The 16,287-nt window shown below is 47.0% G+C and overlaps 1 protein-coding gene across 4 annotated transcripts in view; it reads right to left on the reverse strand.

Annotated features, from left to right (window-relative positions):
- Nucleotides 1-16,287, reverse strand: part of abcc1 (ATP binding cassette subfamily C member 1 (ABCC1 blood group)) — a 34,496-nt gene that overhangs the window by 10,527 nt on the left and 7,682 nt on the right. For all 4 annotated transcript variants that reach the window (XM_020705550.2, XM_020705549.2, XM_011478656.4 and 1 more), the window contains exons 3-16: nucleotides 15,692-15,817; nucleotides 15,305-15,442; nucleotides 14,614-14,739; nucleotides 11,388-11,449; nucleotides 10,440-10,571; nucleotides 7,718-7,945; nucleotides 4,570-4,747; nucleotides 4,329-4,490; nucleotides 3,992-4,084; nucleotides 3,705-3,908; nucleotides 1,219-1,365; nucleotides 894-981; nucleotides 746-815; nucleotides 536-662 (exon numbers count right to left, since the gene is read on the reverse strand). In XM_020705550.2, coding sequence (XP_020561209.1) covers nucleotides 536-662; nucleotides 746-815; nucleotides 894-981; nucleotides 1,219-1,365; nucleotides 3,705-3,908; nucleotides 3,992-4,084; nucleotides 4,329-4,490; nucleotides 4,570-4,747; nucleotides 7,718-7,945; nucleotides 10,440-10,571; nucleotides 11,388-11,449; nucleotides 14,614-14,739; nucleotides 15,305-15,442; nucleotides 15,692-15,817 — 1,881 coding nt within the window. The remainder of the gene's footprint in view (nucleotides 1-535; nucleotides 663-745; nucleotides 816-893; nucleotides 982-1,218; nucleotides 1,366-3,704; nucleotides 3,909-3,991; nucleotides 4,085-4,328; nucleotides 4,491-4,569; nucleotides 4,748-7,717; nucleotides 7,946-10,439; nucleotides 10,572-11,387; nucleotides 11,450-14,613; nucleotides 14,740-15,304; nucleotides 15,443-15,691; nucleotides 15,818-16,287) is intronic.

The raw sequence follows: 16,287 nt of genomic DNA on the forward strand, positions 1-16,287 counted from the left end.
CTTCAGTTTATTAGAATTACATAAATTATATAAACGGTTGAAGAGTTAGTCGAATGAACGTCAACACTGGAGCTAAAGCTCTGCTGTTAAAGCCGTGTCTCACAGCCACGACCAACATTTTGTGCATTTCCCTCGTATTAAATCTCCGTCTTTTATGATCCATGCCTGATAAACATAATTTATGAGCGTTTCTTGCGACCAACTTTCCTCTGTGTGTGACAACAGCCTTAAAATAGTCCAGTAAAGGCGACACGTAAACGAGCAAAGGTAACCCCGTCAGATTCTAGCCGCTAGCTTAGGCTGCTTCTATCCTCTGCGCCAATAAACATCCTATACTGTAGATGTAAAGCAGAAGATCCTCCTCCCTCCATTCACGCGTTCTCTTTATGGTCACATGGTACGATGGAGGAGCTGGAGACTCAGAGGAACTCAGAGATGCCACCGTTTTCACTGATGCACCAGCTCGTTCAGAAGAGAACCTGTGGGAGAACGTCACACACCAGGAGTTCACGCAGGCGTGTGTTTGCGACATCACCTTCACAGAAACGCTTCCTTCCATCTTGTCCATTTCTCCCAGCAGGGCGGAAAGCAGCGAGGACTTTCCTGAACCCACATGTCCAACCACAGCGACCAGAGAGCCTTCTGGGATACGGACGTTCAGCCTGCAGACATGCAGGTTTGCTGATGATTCACGCTTTTACACCAACGCTCATGATTGGGTCTGTGCATCTTAAATAACTGTAACCTCTTCAGCGTTGGTGACTCCGATCTGGACCAGCTGAAGACGCCGTCCTCGATGGAGATGCTGTATGGAGCTGCAAGCAGAGGAAGTCAGAACCAGACGTGACCTCCGGTGAACGAGGACAAGGGTCAATAAAGCAGAGAGAACGTACAGCCTCCTGCTGCTGGACGCTCCACGCTGTCCTCCTGCAGCTCCTCGTGGGACAGAAAGACCCGGAGACGCTTCAGAGACACGCTGGCCTGCAGGAAAGGGGAGGGGGAGGAGTTTACATTCCAGCACCAATCAGTGGAGCTCATTTTAAAGCTGCCAACTTTGCAGGAAATAAAAGGTCATGGTCATGCATCAATTTAAAAGACACAAAAGAGAAATGGGATGTTGTACTGTGTTTTATGTGATCTAAAACAGGGCGCGTTTGCTCTTCTGGATCATAGTTCTGGATTGACCGCCTTCAGTTCCTGCGATAGAGACACACCCACCTGCACCATGCTGCTGATGACCATCGGCAGCATGTTCAGAGGAAAGCGCAGGATGTTGAAGAGGGCCAGCGACACGAAGGCCTTCTCAGCGTCCAGAACGTTCTGATCGTCAATCAGCACGTACACAGAGAAGGTGGACAGCGCGACCTGGGAACACACAACAGACGCAGCAGTTACCATGGGAACCATGACCTTAGCCAGCAGAAATGCAGCAAATAAAGGCTAAAGTTCAGCGCCGGTACACCAGCATGCTGTCTCAGATGCTTTTCAGCTTGGTTTATACTGGAGATGCTGGTTTCTGTGGACTGGGTCGGTCAGCTGCTCTGTCCTGTTCTGCAGGATCTGCCTTCTGCGAAACGCAGGCAGCTTGAAAAGATCAATCTGTAATATTCATCGATGATAGAAACATGTCAACTGTGAGAGACAGAATGTAAACTAAAGAATCCAGGGAATGGCATTGCTCGATTTTTAAAGAACTTATTTGTATAATGGTGCAGAAAATAAAGATTTGGTCAAAACCAAAAGTACCCCTCAATAATTTATGGTTACATTATAATTATTACATTATTACAATTATTCCATTATTAATGGCAGAGGTCAAAGGTCTTTCCAGGTTTGAACACTGTTGCTGCTATTTTGGTCCATTCCTCCATGCAGATCTTCTCAAGAGCTGTGATGTTTGGGCTTGTTGCTGAGCAACAGACTTTTACTCCTCTCTTTTGGATTTAGAGACCCACTAGAACCCTCCAGAACCTTGGAAGGCTTTTCCCACGGAGGATATTTCGTTGCCCTGGGGAAGCGTTTGGGATCTTTGTCGTCCTGGAGGATCCAGACGTGTTTCATCTTCAGTCCTCTCACAGGCAGAAGGAGTTTTTTTTTTAAATAAAATCTAACCATACACTGCAGTCATCCTGTCCCCAAAGCTCCAAACCATGATGCTTCCACCTCCATGCTTTACAGTAGGTATGGTGCTCCTGTGATGCAACTCAGCATTCTTTATACCAGAGTTCCCTCTTGGTTTTATCTTATCACATGACCTTCTCCCAAGTCCTCCTCTGGATCATCCGGATGATCTCTGGAGCAGAGGGACCTTTGGTCAACTGCTGGATTTGAGTCCTTGACAACGTCACCGTTACCATAGCGACCTGTGTTCCTGTGGTCCTAGCTTTCTTCAGGTCACCGACCAGTTCCTCCGTGTCGTTCTGGATTGTTTCCTCACCGTTCTCATCATAATTTGTTCCCCACCAGGTGAGATCCAGGTGAGATCTCCAGGTGAGATCTCCAGGTAAGATCTCCGGGTGGAGGAAGCTTGTCAGTGATCTTCTCCTTTTTTCTAAGTATTCCTACAATGGTTGACCTCTTCTCATAGAGTTGCTTTCTAGTTTTGTCCCTGGTGTCCTTCGACAGCTCTTTGGTCATGGTAGGGAGGCTGTTTAGGGGTGTGGACAGGTGTCTTTTTTAACAAATAACCAGATCAAACAGGGGACATTAATACAGGTAACCAGTGAAGGACAGAAGAGCTTCTTAAAGAAAACTCAACTCCCATTTTCTGCACCATTATATAAATTCTTTAAAAAAAAACTAAAAAAACAAGCGATGTGAATTTCTGGATTCTTTTTTTTTTTAATTCTGTCTCTCACAGCTGACATGTTTCTCTGAAGAAGATTACTAAACTAATCTTTTTAAGTGAGCAAACTAGCAGATTCAATCACTGTATGGAATAAACATAAACACAGTCACGTCTCCCTCCTTCACATGTCTAAGTATGAGTGACGTCCTCACTTCACCTCCATTTATCTGTTTGAGTGCTGTTTGAGCCACAGCTGCCCCGGGGCGGACTGACAGTCGCGCCTACGGCCCCTCTGACCATCACTGGGACGTTCATACACATTCACACAACAGTGGAGCCACACTGTCTCTCCCAAGGACACACAACAGTTGTCCGGGGATCGAACCAACGACCCTTTGATCATTGGACAACTTCGTCAACCGCCTGAGCCCCTGCTGGTCAAATCAGTGACCTCTTAGAAAAGCATCCACTCCATGACCAGAAGAGGGTTCGATTCCATGGCCGGCCTATGCCACTCAAGAGGTGGACAGAGTCAAATCATCTGTCGCCGCTCACACAGGTGATTATTGCAGCAGAGTCAGAACAAAATGATTCACTGATCCACCTTCTGGAATATAAGAGCCCTCCAGGTTTCATTCTGAGGTCAGACTCTTCTACAGGTAAACGGACCCTCAGCTTCCAGCAGATTAGTTCTACAGAGCAGCTCTCAGCCGCTGGCTGGACTCTGGCGTGATCCTGTGCTGCTCTGGACACGCGGATCACCTTCATCGTCTCAGACTAAAAACACCAAAACGACCAAAAACGTTTCTCAAATACAATTAAAAAAAACAAAGTCTACCTCTTTCTCTGTCTTCTGACACAGACACCATGTGAACAGCCGTTTCCTGAGGCTGCAGCAGGCTGCGGTCAGACTTACCAGGAAGGGGGCGCAGACCCAGGTGAAGGTGGACACTGCTCCCAGGTAGGCCGCCTTCTTCAAGACCTTCAGCTCGTTCTCCCGGATCTGGGACACCTTCTCCTTGAAGGCCATCTCCCAGGCGTAGAGCTTCAGCACTTTGATGCCGTTCAGCATCTCGTTCATCAGCTTGATGCGGCTGTCCTTGTTCTTCATCTGGGCCACCTGCTCCGACACAACAGCAGCTTAGTGAGGGCGGAGCCACGGCGGCGCCGGAGGAAGAGGAGGCCAAACCTCAACAGTCCCACCTGATAGGTTTTGGTTTTCATGGCGATGACGGCGTTGATGGGAACCATCAGAATCATCACAGCCACTCCGGCCAGCACAGACGGACCCAGGTTCTGTAATCCAGACCGCTCAGAGTTTAAACCTTTGGACGCCCACTGATGCACAGCCCCATCAAACCACCTTAGCTCCAAACTTAGCTTCTGTGCAGCTAATTTAGCTTCTACATGAAAGCTAAAACACCAGGGATTCTTTTAAATAAATTCAGGATCAGGGGTAAAAAGCATCATTTTGTTTATCAGTCACATGACCAGCTGAAGCGTGCCTTTCAAAGTAAAAGCACCTCTTTGTCTTTCTCACCTCCCAAAGGAAATAAAGGGCGAGCACCACCTGCAGGGGGGCAGACCAGATCATGTTGATGTAAGTGACGAGGTCCATGAAGCGCTGAGCATCCACGGACATCAGGTTGACAATCTCCCCCACCGTGGAGGAGCGGCGAGCCGCGCTGCTGATGACCAGCGCCTGAGGAGACGCCATGACGGTTAGAGCGGCGGGTAAGTGCGGTGGGTTGCCGCTTCGCCGATCTGCATTCCTGCAATACCTTCCTGTAGATGGCTCCGATGACGGCCGTGCGCAGCCGCATGCCAGACACGAAGCACACGTGGAAGTACCTCTGCAGGATGAGCGACTGCACGCACGTGCACACGAAGAGCAGCGCGGCGTAGAAGTAGCCCTGCCAGGAGGGGGCATCGGGGTCATTGACAAACAGGATCAGCAGCCTGTGAGGGGCAAATGGGAAAAAGAAAATGACGACAAGAACAACCTGAGGAGTTACCGACACGTGCTCCACATCCAGCTCGTCCTTAACCCCTTTGGAACCGACAGACGGCGTCCGGCCCAGCGGCTGTGAAACCAGCGCCATAAAACCACGTCTGAAGTAAACCTCTGCTCAATTTAATGTTCACTCATTGAGATGTTATGAAAAGAAAGGGAGAAAATGGAAATTATTAGTAGTTTCTGGACAAAATCGATCTGTTATTTTCATAATTGAGGCAAAAGATGATCGTAGCTCAGACGGCGTGGCGTGGAGGACCAGCTGTGGGGAGGCGGAGCGGGGCTGTCAGCTTCAGAAATCCAATAACCAGCAAACTCATCATCATTATTTTATTTTGGGATGGGGAGGTTCTCATGTTTCTAGAACAATGAGAACCAGCGCCGTCTAAAACTGCTGGAAACTCTGCCGCCATGGCGAGAGGCCAACAGCTCCCCTGAATGCAGAGGAGGACCGGACACGCCTCCATTCTAGCTGAAGAGAACAGAAATCCAACTGGATCAGACTTCGCTCCAAAACACCTTTTTCTTTTCGTCTTTTGCACTGACACAGTTGGAAAAACGTGAGAAAAAAAACAAATACAAAAAGCTCCAAAAGGCCAGAATTTCAGGACAAATTTCAAATGAACAGCAGAGCGTCCAGAAGACTGATTTAAAGTTTCTGGGCTGCCTAGAAGCTGAAACCACAGTCAGACTGAAGTACAGACATGACAACATCAGAAAGGTGTGGTGAAGGCTGTGATGAGCAGAAACCATAAACTAACTTCAAAAGATGGGAGAGGCCTGTAATTTTCATCAAAAATAAACCTCAACTATGAAGACAAAATGAGAAATAAATCCAGAAAATCCCTTTGTCTGATTTTTAAAGATTTTATTTGTAAATTATGGTGGAAAATAAGTACCGTAATTTCCGGACTACAAGCCGCTACTTTTTTCCTGCGCTTACAGTCCTGCGGCTTATTCAGTGACGCGGCTAATTATTGGATTTTATTGGCGACCGCCGTGTACGTATTTTTGGACACAGTGAATAGTTTGAATTCTCTAACATCAAACACAAGTCATTTGTTTTTCAACACACCTCTAAGCAGCCAAACAGCATGGACTTGACTTCAGGTCTTAGACACTTCAGTCATGGTTCAACAAAACGAAACACGCATGTCCAGCCGCATCCCAGAATCCTTTGGTGCCATTAGACCCAACGTGCACGTGATCGCCGCTACAATATGATGAAGCTTTCAAGTTAAAAGCAATCGTTAAAAGCAGCGTGAAAAAATCACCAACGGGTTTGGAAAAGCCGGTCAGCTGCGTGACGGAGAGAACAGCGCATGCTCAGGAGTGCATTTACCTCTGAGTCATAGTGACTCGGCTGGCTGCATGTAAATATGTGGCAATAATATCAGCCTTTATTTTGTCGGGACACGACTGGAAACACAAATTGACGTGGTCGTGTTAACGGTTTCTAAGGACTGAGCAGAGATTTGCATTGAAACGCTCACAGCCTCCGTGTGAGCTGGAGACTGCGTGTCGTGTGAGCTGCGGGGCTGATGGCAGTCTGAAGGCTCCCACACGTAACAACGCATCCGCCCCCTCATACACAAAACGATCAGTATTAAGTCCGATTGCTCTGCACAGACACGATTTGCTCCGTCCACCGGCGCAATGGGGACGAAGCGCTCCTCCCTGTAGCCGCGCTGGCCAGAGCTGTCGGAGTAGATAGGAAGGGGAGACAAGGAGCGCGCGGGAGCGCGGAGGCGTCGAGCCATTCTGCAGGCTGCAGCCAGGGCTTACTCGAGGCGTCCGCGGAGCAAGTGTTTGTTGTGGAAGGAAACTTCTGACCCACGCCCCGCGAGGAGGCGCGCGTATCGCGCTGAGGCGCGCGCTTTTCAGTCGTCGCTGCTTTATTTTACTAGTGTGTTTTTTAAACAGCCCTGTTACTCCCATAACGCTGCCGCGACACAAGCGGAAGGAGAGCTGTACCCGTTCACCCCTCCATGCACTGCTGCTCATTCTTAAACACGTACAACAGTATGGCGAGCCGGGCGTTGGCCCCGCCTTTAGCCCCTAAGACTCATGGGAAATGGGGGATCGGGGATGTAAATTTCCTCATCATAACTGAGGGATGTAATGTTGATTATATGGTTACTGTTTGTAATTTTATGTGTGATACCTAGATTGTCAATAAGTTAAAAAAAAATAATAAAAATAAAAACCATAACTGAGGAACTTGTGAACAGAATAGAGGTGCATACTGTTTGGCAGATGCAGATAGACTCAAAGACATGAGCCTGAGGCAAAAATGACTCCACCCACTGTGTGCTAATAAATCACACTTACACTCTGAGTCAGGAAGTGATCCGTCAGGATGACAATGTTGCCTAATTCATGCGGCTTGTACCCCGACGCGGCTTGTGTATATATAAAATTAGTTAAACACGTGAAAATGGGTGGGTGCGGCTAAAAATCGGGTGCGCTTTGTAGTCCGGAATTTACGGTATTTTTTCACCTACAAACAAGCCAGATTTCTGACTGTCGCAGACCTGTACCTTCTTCTGTGCATGATCCTCGGTCCTCTACCTGTTTGAACTGGTTATCTATAGAAAGACACCTGTCCACAACCTCAAACAGTCTCACTCCAAACTCCACTAAATACCAAAGAGCTGTCTGAGGACACCAGAAACCAAACTGTTGACCTGCAACAAGCTGGAAGACTGAATCTGCAACAGGAAAGCAGCTTGGAGTAAAGAAATCACCTGTGGGGGCAATTATTAGGAAATGGAAGACATGCAAGACCACTGATGATCTCCCTCCATCCCCCCACTCACACAAATCACCACCACTCACATCTATCTATAAATGGTGCTGCTGCTGTGGATAAGGTCCACAGTGTCAAGTTCCAATTGGGGGGGGGGCAAACTTACCGGAGGATCTCTGGCCCCACAAACATGAGGATGTCCTGGATGAGCTTGTACAGGCAGGACACCAGGAAGTGCGGAGCAAACGTCAGACAGAGAGCCCACAGCAGGGAGGGCTCCCTGCTTTTCTTTGGAGATTTCACGATCAGGATTTCAGACTCTTCAACGGCTCGGACCTCTTTGTTTTCACCATGGGGGGGCTGCTTGGGCGAGTACAGCATTTTTTCTTCCGTCCTGGGAGAAGAGCATAGAATATTAGCTTCAACATCATCATTGCTGCTGTTATGACACATGTGTGGAAAAGGACACGTGGTTTCCACTGTGAGACCCGTCAGGGAAGCTTCAGTCGCCGCTTTGTCTGCAGAAACAGAACAAATCCTCACGTTTTCGCCGTCAGAGCATGAATGAAGGCTCCACAACAGAAGGAGAACAAAGGAAACCCGTCTTTCTGCACACAGCAGTGGACACACCTGTTCCAAGCAAACACTGGAAGCTCCGCCTCTTTTACCTGCTGATGGAAGTCTGCAGCTTTCTGCTTTCCTCATAGGAATGGGTCTGTTTGATTCATTGCTGCAGTTAAGTTGGCAACAATAATCTGACTGTGTGACGTTATTTCCATGATTCAGAAATCCTGCTGCTCATCAGGTCTTTATCACGTGACTCTTCATGTCATCTTCCTGCTCCTTTCTCCCGGTTGGTCAAAGGTTTTATAGACTTAAGGCAGAGTCCACCAAACCCGGATCAGCCTCCTGCAGCCAGAGGACATTTATTCCACTCTGGTGTCAAACTTCTGGTTAACGTTAAATGGAGGGAAATCTGGTCTGTTAAACCAACCTATGCTGGTTTAATGGGAGTTAAAAAATGTTTTTTAAAGCGCTTCTCATACGTTGCGCAACTCGAAGCACTTTAACATTTAAAACAAAACACACAATATTACAATAAAAACCCAACCTTCACCCTTCCCACTTCCCATGACCCCACACACGCATTGAATACTGATAAAAGTAACTACTCAAAGAAATGTACGGCTTGGCTCTGCTGTGAGAAACCGCTATTTGGGAATCTCCTCACCACAGTGCCCCCCCATACCCGGCCAGCAACAGGGCTTCCTTCACAGCCGTGAGGCTGCAATTTTAAACTCCAGCCGCCCCAGCAAGGGCAACAACTGCAGCAACAACAACCGACCGAGCCGGCAAGTCCTGGTAGAAAAGATCCCCACAAGAAAACACTGGGGTTGAAGGATAAGATGAATATAAAGACATAAAACTAAGAATAAGATTATATGCATAAAATAAAATTAGATACATGAAATAATATACGCTAAAAATAATACAAATAAATAAGCAGATAAGACCAACTAAAAACCAAATTAAATATTTGGGTCTTCTTCCTAAAAACCTCTACAGTCTCTGCGGTCCTGAGGTTCTCCGACAGGCTGTTCCACAGATGAGGACTGTGATGGCAGAACGAAGCCTCACCAGAAGTTTTGGTTCTCCCCTTAGTAACAACTGAATGTGGTAACAATATCATGGGATGTGTTTTTCATTTCAGAGGGGAGGATAAAAGACGGCCCGGTTGCCCACACCTGTTACAGGAGCCTGTGTCCTGTTACAGTATATATACAGGACACCTGTTACAGGACACCTGTTACTCGCTCCTGTAACAGGTGTGGGACACCTGTTACAGGAGCGAGTAACAGGTGTCCTGTATATATACAGTAACAGGACACAGGCTCCTGTAACAGGTGTCCCACACCTGTTACAGGAGCGAGTAACAGGTGTCCTGTAACAGGTGTCCTGTATATATACTGTAACAGGACACAGGCTCCTGTAACAGGTGTCCCACACCTGCCCACACCTGTTACAGGAGCCTGTGTCCTGTTACAGTATATATACAGGACACCTGTATATATACTGTTGGGACACCTGTTACAGGACCTAGTAACAGGTGTCCTGTATATATACAGTAACAGGACACAGGCTCCTGTAACAGGTGTCCCACACCTGTTACAGGAGCGAGTAACAGGTGTCCTGTAACAGGTGTCCTGTATATATACTGTAACAGGACACAGGCTCCTGTAACAGGTGTCCCACACCTGCCCACACCTGTTACAGGAGCCTGTGTCCTGTTACAGTATATATACAGGACACCTGTATATATACTGTTGGGACACCTGTTACAGGACCTAGTAACAGGTGTCCTGTAACAAGTGTCCTGTATATATACTGTAACAGGACACAGGCTCCTGTAACAGGTGTGGGACACCTGTTACAGGAGCTAGTAACAGGTGTCCTGTAACAGTATATATACAGGACACCTGTTACAGGTGTCTCACTACAGCAGCATCTGCTTCCCTCTGCACCCCGCTAACACCATGATGATGGTGCACATTCAAGCTGTTGACAGTCCCATTGAGAGGCACTCAAAGCTCTTACAGAAGCAGAATCTGTGTCTGCTGCTAAAACACAAACTACTTGAAGACTGCTGACCGATGTTGTTGGCCTTGCATGGAACCGGCCGACTGGGGGATTCGCTCCAGAGTTTCATTAAGTGCAGATCAGTATTTTTTGGAGGAGGGTACCCTCTAAGTGTCTTTCTTGAAGCACAAACACACAGCAACAAAGGAACTGAACACAAAGTTTGAAGGATGAATGCTCAAGAGCACTTCCTGAGCGTTCAACTCTCATCCATTTACAGTCTGAACCCCTTTGCTCACATTCCATCCTACCTCTTGACTTTGTGGCACTCTGCAGTCCAGCGGCGCAGCAGCTGCGGGACCACGCAGTGGGACCGGTCCTCTGGGTTCAGGGACCACAGGTCCTTCTCCTCCAGGGGACGCTTGTACCCAGACAACATCATCCTGAAAGAGACAGACCTCAGAATATGTGCGTCTCCTTTCTGTGTGTAGCTGCTGTGCAGAGTGGAGGCCTGCTGCTGGCTTCTTCTACAGCTTTACCACCAAAACACACATTTCTATGCTGCTTCTGGTGCAGAGATGCTAGAAAGATTTGGAATTTATTGAGCAACATTTCCTATTTAAAGCTATTCTACCACCCAGAAAAGGTTGTGTCTTCCTGTGACTTCAACTCGTCTCTCTCTACTTTATGATGATGAAAGGTTGTGAATTCATTTTTTATTAGAGAATAGTTATAGTTCTTCTAAATGCTGCTTCTTATGCATCCAAATGAGCTTTCGTCCCAGCTCAGGCTGTTTTTCATCTCAAACTCTGACCTGAAATGGGAACAGAACTAATCCATGGACTTATGGGCAGGCCAGCAGCCTGTGGACCCGCAGCTCTGAACCGCTGAGGCCTTCAGAAAGCTCGTCATTAGAGAAAAACAGATTTAAAAACACCTGCTTAGGTTCACTGTCTGAACCTACAGCCATCTGCTGCAGCAGATAAATGGTTAAAGTTAAAAGTCTTATCTGTCACACACCTAGGAAGAGAAGAAATATATGGATGAGCGCAGGTGTTTCAGCCCCCAACCCTCACAGGTGTGCCAAGACTGCTCAGGTACGACCGTGCAGGTGGCAAACGTAGTCAAACTGGTACAACCAGCTCCACCAATTGTTTTGAGCACAAGAAGAGACTCCCGGGGAAATCCCATCATCCTGAATGAAACCAGAACAGGAACTGGACCTTTGCTCCCACCAGGAACCCAGAGTGTGTGCTCACCCGCTGATCCACCAGAAGGTTATCCTGGACAGGAACGACGCTCCAGGCTCAGGGCAGGGGTTCTGCACACACGACCAGAGATCATCACCAACTCAGAGCTTCAGTCAGTACAGAACTTCCTCATTTATGCGACTATTCTAAAACTATCCTGCACAGGTGAAATCTGTGGAATTCTGTAAAATCACCACACTTTCACACATTTTTACCTCAAAGTTCAAACTTTGGTAGAGAAATAGGTCCAGTATTAGAGAATAAAAACAGAGATCTGATTACGATCGAGTCCTGCACAATAAATGGAAAGTTTATCGTGATCACAACATCAAGCTGTGCAATACGCATATCGCAAAAGACGGCAACAATTGCAATAAATGGTTTCCTTAAATGTGCAGAAACAATCTTGGAAGTATTTAACAAACCAAATAAATCCATTTATGCATGTGACCAATCAGATGGACGTTGTTGACCAATCGGATAAAACCCCTTCATGTCCGATGTTGGCCTCTGTGTAGACGATGTCATTTACAGTTACATTTTTAAACGGTTGCAGTGAAATGGACACTATGTTTTTGGTTGTTTTGCTATTTGTTTATGTACCTCAAATTATATCATCATCGCAATATTGATCACTAATATCGTGAGTTTTCCTCATATCGTGCATATTTAGGTCAAGATGGGAAGCTGAACGTATTCTGTACAGGATACCTAGCATGGAGGAGATTGATTGACAGGGTAAAGAGCCAATCAGGAAACCATCCATCCATCCTCCATCATTTTTTCATTTCATTTTCTATATGTTTTGTCCCTTTCGGGGTCAGGGGGTTCCGGAGCCTATCCCGGCCACTTGTGGATGCCCTGGACAGGTCGCCAGTCTGTTGCAGGGTAGAATGTCCACAATCACACATCCATTCACTCTCACACCTATGGACAATTTAGATTAACCAATTGACCTATGAAGCATGTTTATGGACGGTGGGAGGAAGCCGGATATCCCGGAGAGAACCCACGCATGCACGGGGAGAACATGCAAACTCCACACAGAAAGGCCCCCATTGATGTTGTGTTTTTCATGTCTTGACTTGAACCAGGGGCCTTCTTGCTGTGAGGCAAGAGCGCTAACTGCTGCGCCACCGTGCATATATAAAATAGATACATATATATATTTTATATTTTTTATACTACCCTATTTTATTATTATTACATTTATTATTTTTTAAGGTAATGTTTTAATCATTTGTAATGTCTTTTTTAAAATGTTTGTGTGGGTGGAGGGAGGAATTTTGTGAGGGAGGTGTTCCAACGGTTTATGACTGTCCTTTGTTTTCTGTTTTAATTAATTTTCATATTTTATGACTGTTATTTCCTTTTATTTACAGAGCTCTGTGTTTTCTACTCATATGAAAGGCACTATACAAATAAGTAAAGTTTGAGTTGTTCCGTCCCAAGCACAGAGCGTATTCAGACTAAGGAATCATTGAGCAAACCGAAGCTCGGTCCGATTGGAAACAAAGCCAGACCAACTCCAAAGCTGGGGCCTAGAGTGGTTCCTGGTCCCGGACCAGAGTCCAAATGAGTGCATTCTGACTAAACATTAGTCCTGGATTATCGGGGAAACGAACTTTAACCGGACCAGATGTGTCCAGTCTGAATGCAGCCCGAGACACTAGAGTCAATGTGGAAATGATCCCCTCTGATACCAGCCTCTAGTGGTAATTGGAGGAACTGCAACATTCTGTTTCTGTTGTCTTTAAAGGGCTTTTATCAGAGGAGCCTAACCCACCACTGCATGTGTTCCAACCATCCTGCCATTGAAGCTCTGAAAGCAGGCGTTACAGGAACACTCAGATGCGTGAACGGATCAAAATACGGCTTTGGAGTTGTTTTTATGTGAGGAATTAACATTATAATACACTTTAAGGCTGAAATGTTCCTTTCTTATGATATGGGCCCTTTAGAACCCAGGAATGGAAAGTCAGAATTTGACTAGAACCAGTGTCAAAATAATCACGATATCTCTACATTATTGAAAGATGAATAATTAGTCTGAAGTGAAAACAGTTTTTAAAGAAATATTGAAGTTTGTACAACTGAATCGCTTAGGTTTTTAAGTCTTAATGTATCATCAACATAATGGTTTTTGGACTGCAAGCCCTTTGTTCTCTGGGGAGGCCAGACGTCTTTTGGAGTGAGAAGACGGCGGTAAAGAAGGCTCAGCAGCAGCAGGTTCCCTTCCTGGGGTGGTACTGAGAGGGGAGAACCTGAACACCCAGCTGCTGGTGACCTTTGACCTCTCCAGCATAGAGAATCTGCTGACCTTTGCCGTCAGTGTGATCCTGCAGCTGCAGTGAGGCAGAGAGGTTGTGAGGACGAAGAGAAGGTCATCTGCTGCTGTATGACCCCTCAGCTCCACATCTACCCGCCTCAGCAGGAGCATCATCAAACATCCCCTCTGAGAGTTCTCTCCACCTCAGAGACGGCTTCTACCCCAGGGCTGTCCCAATTAGCAGTTGTTGTTTTTTGGTTATATATCTTGTTCTTGCAGTCTTGCTCAAGGGAATAGCTGTTGTACCTGTGCAATGACAACAAAGCTCTGCCTTTCGCTGTTTCTCAGAATTATTTAAACAGTGTTTTTTTGGGTCCTGATTGGTTGTAGACTGTTGTCAATCACTGTGCTGTGACTCCTGTAATGCAGTCAGGTTGCCAGATCTACGTAAATCTTTATTCTTGATCAGATCTTTGTTTTTAATTCTATAAACTGGTTTGAACTTTGAGAGTTTAAACTAAAGAGAAAAGGAAAATGTTTACATCTGTCACCGGTTATTTTCTTAAAACAAAAGCCTGTGATTACATCCAGGAATCTGTGTACAGAAAAACCAGTTGAGCCTGACTCAGTTGATCTAAACTCAGGCTTTGGCGCCGCTGAAGGCTCAGAGAACGGAGTAAGCCCTGAACTGTGTCTCGCAGGCGCTGAAAGCGGCCACAGGGACGTCAGAGCTCATGCTGTGGAGGAAAACGACCGGCCGGAGTCACAGAAAAGATTCAGCTGGTTTCATGTCATTGAGGCGGAGCCTTGGCTGGAGAACAGGAATCAGGATGTGAGTGAATGTTGTGCGACGCCTCATCGTGTCAGATAACGTGGGAGCTTTATGACCGGACTGGTGCTGGTTCTACAGCCAAAGAAAATGTCTGTGGCACAACCAGAGGAGAAAACAGTGTGGGGGGTTCTCACCGGGTCTTTGACAGCCTGAGAGAAGAGGGGCATCTGGTCGCTGAGGCAGGACAGGACGAGGGCAAGCAGCAGCAGGGCGTAGTAGACGTAGAAGGTGGTGTACCTCCACCCACTCACCGCCTCGGGCTGAAAGGACAAACGGGTGAGTTTCGCCCCTTTAACCCCCGACAGAAGCTTCCATGACTTCACTCAGTAAAGTTTCACCATGGACGGTATCAGAGAACTGGACTGAGCGAGCGTGACGTCACGCACAACCACACGGAGACAAGTCAGGCGCCATTTTTCATACTACACCCAGCCCATGTCACTATGCAGTGATTGGTCCACGTCGGTCATAGACGTTTCTATGGCAACCACTCAGGAGTGAGCTTGTTGGGAGGCCACGCCCCTACCACTACACGAAATCTGTCAAACGCTTCAAACTTTGGACGTGAGACCACCTACTCTTACTGAGAAATCTGATTGGTTCGCTTATAACTTGAATACCTTGAAATACAGAAATAAATATAAAAGGAGGATCATCAAAAAGATGTTAAAAAGGAATAAGAATGACGGAGTAACAGCTGTTTATTTCTCTATAGACGTCTTTGGGATTTTGGCTTCGTCGAGCCACTTCCTGTTTGGACCGCTCAGTCCAGTTCTCACGTACAGTCAATGGGTTTCACTGACTCCAACTGCTCAGGGCTCGGACCTGGTCTTGAGCCTGCAGGATCTTGGACCTGAAGGTGACGGAGGCGCACAGCAGCGCCAGCAGCCAGAAGATGAGCATGATTCCAGACGACTGCACGCCCTTCATCCTCTCATACTGGACCAGCAGGGTGGCCAGCAGCTGCAGCGCACAACAACATTTGCAGATCATTTGCAAACTGCTTAGCAAATACACACCTGTGGTTCAGCACCACACATTTCATGGAGCATTCTGACAACCGGAGCAGGTAGGAGGCAGAACGGGTCATAAAACGACCGTCTGTCTGCAGTTTAGGCACACATCCTCTGTCTTTGAATGTAGTGTTACTTAAAAGCAGGAATCATACAACAGAATCACAAATGTACTGAAACAGAGAGGAGCTGGTCTGACCATGGTGAGGCCCAGCAGGGTGGGGCTGACGAGGTGGACGGCGGCGACGTTTCTACTGTGACTCCTCTCCCAGAAGGAGTAGAAGACATCCAACCAGCAGATGATCCACAGCAGGAAACCCACAGCCTGGAGGACAAAAGGAGATTTAAATAAAAACACCAGAAACCAAAACATATTTCCTTTACTTTTTTATTTTAAAGTCCCACTCTCATCCTCTTTTGAGTGGGTTTCCTGGTTCCTGGTGGTCTCTTGATGATGAAGACGCCGCTTTTAGCCAAAATCTAAGAAATGCTGTGTTGCTTTCATGGACATAGTCTCTGCAGAGCGGCAGGAGTTCATTTGTGGGCGGGACTGTTGCCCTGGATTTGGCCTCCCCCCACCTCCCATCATCCATCCGTTCACACTGTCACGCTAGTTTACAGCCCCTCACAGCTCCAAGGTAACATGAGCAGTGGGACAAAAATGGCGAGCAGTATCACCTCTGAGCTGTGGGGCAGAGCAACCCCGCCCCCCTTCCCCTCCCTGTTTCAGAGTTTGGAGCAGGGAGCATGTGACCGGCTGATTGAGGTTTCTACAAGATGCTCCAGATTCACAAG

The sequence above is a fragment of the Oryzias latipes genome, chromosome 8, assembly GCF_053564925.1.
Source record: "Oryzias latipes strain Hd-rR chromosome 8, Olatipes_Hd-rR_3.1".
NCBI classification, from domain to species: domain Eukaryota; kingdom Metazoa; phylum Chordata; class Actinopteri; order Beloniformes; family Adrianichthyidae; genus Oryzias; species Oryzias latipes.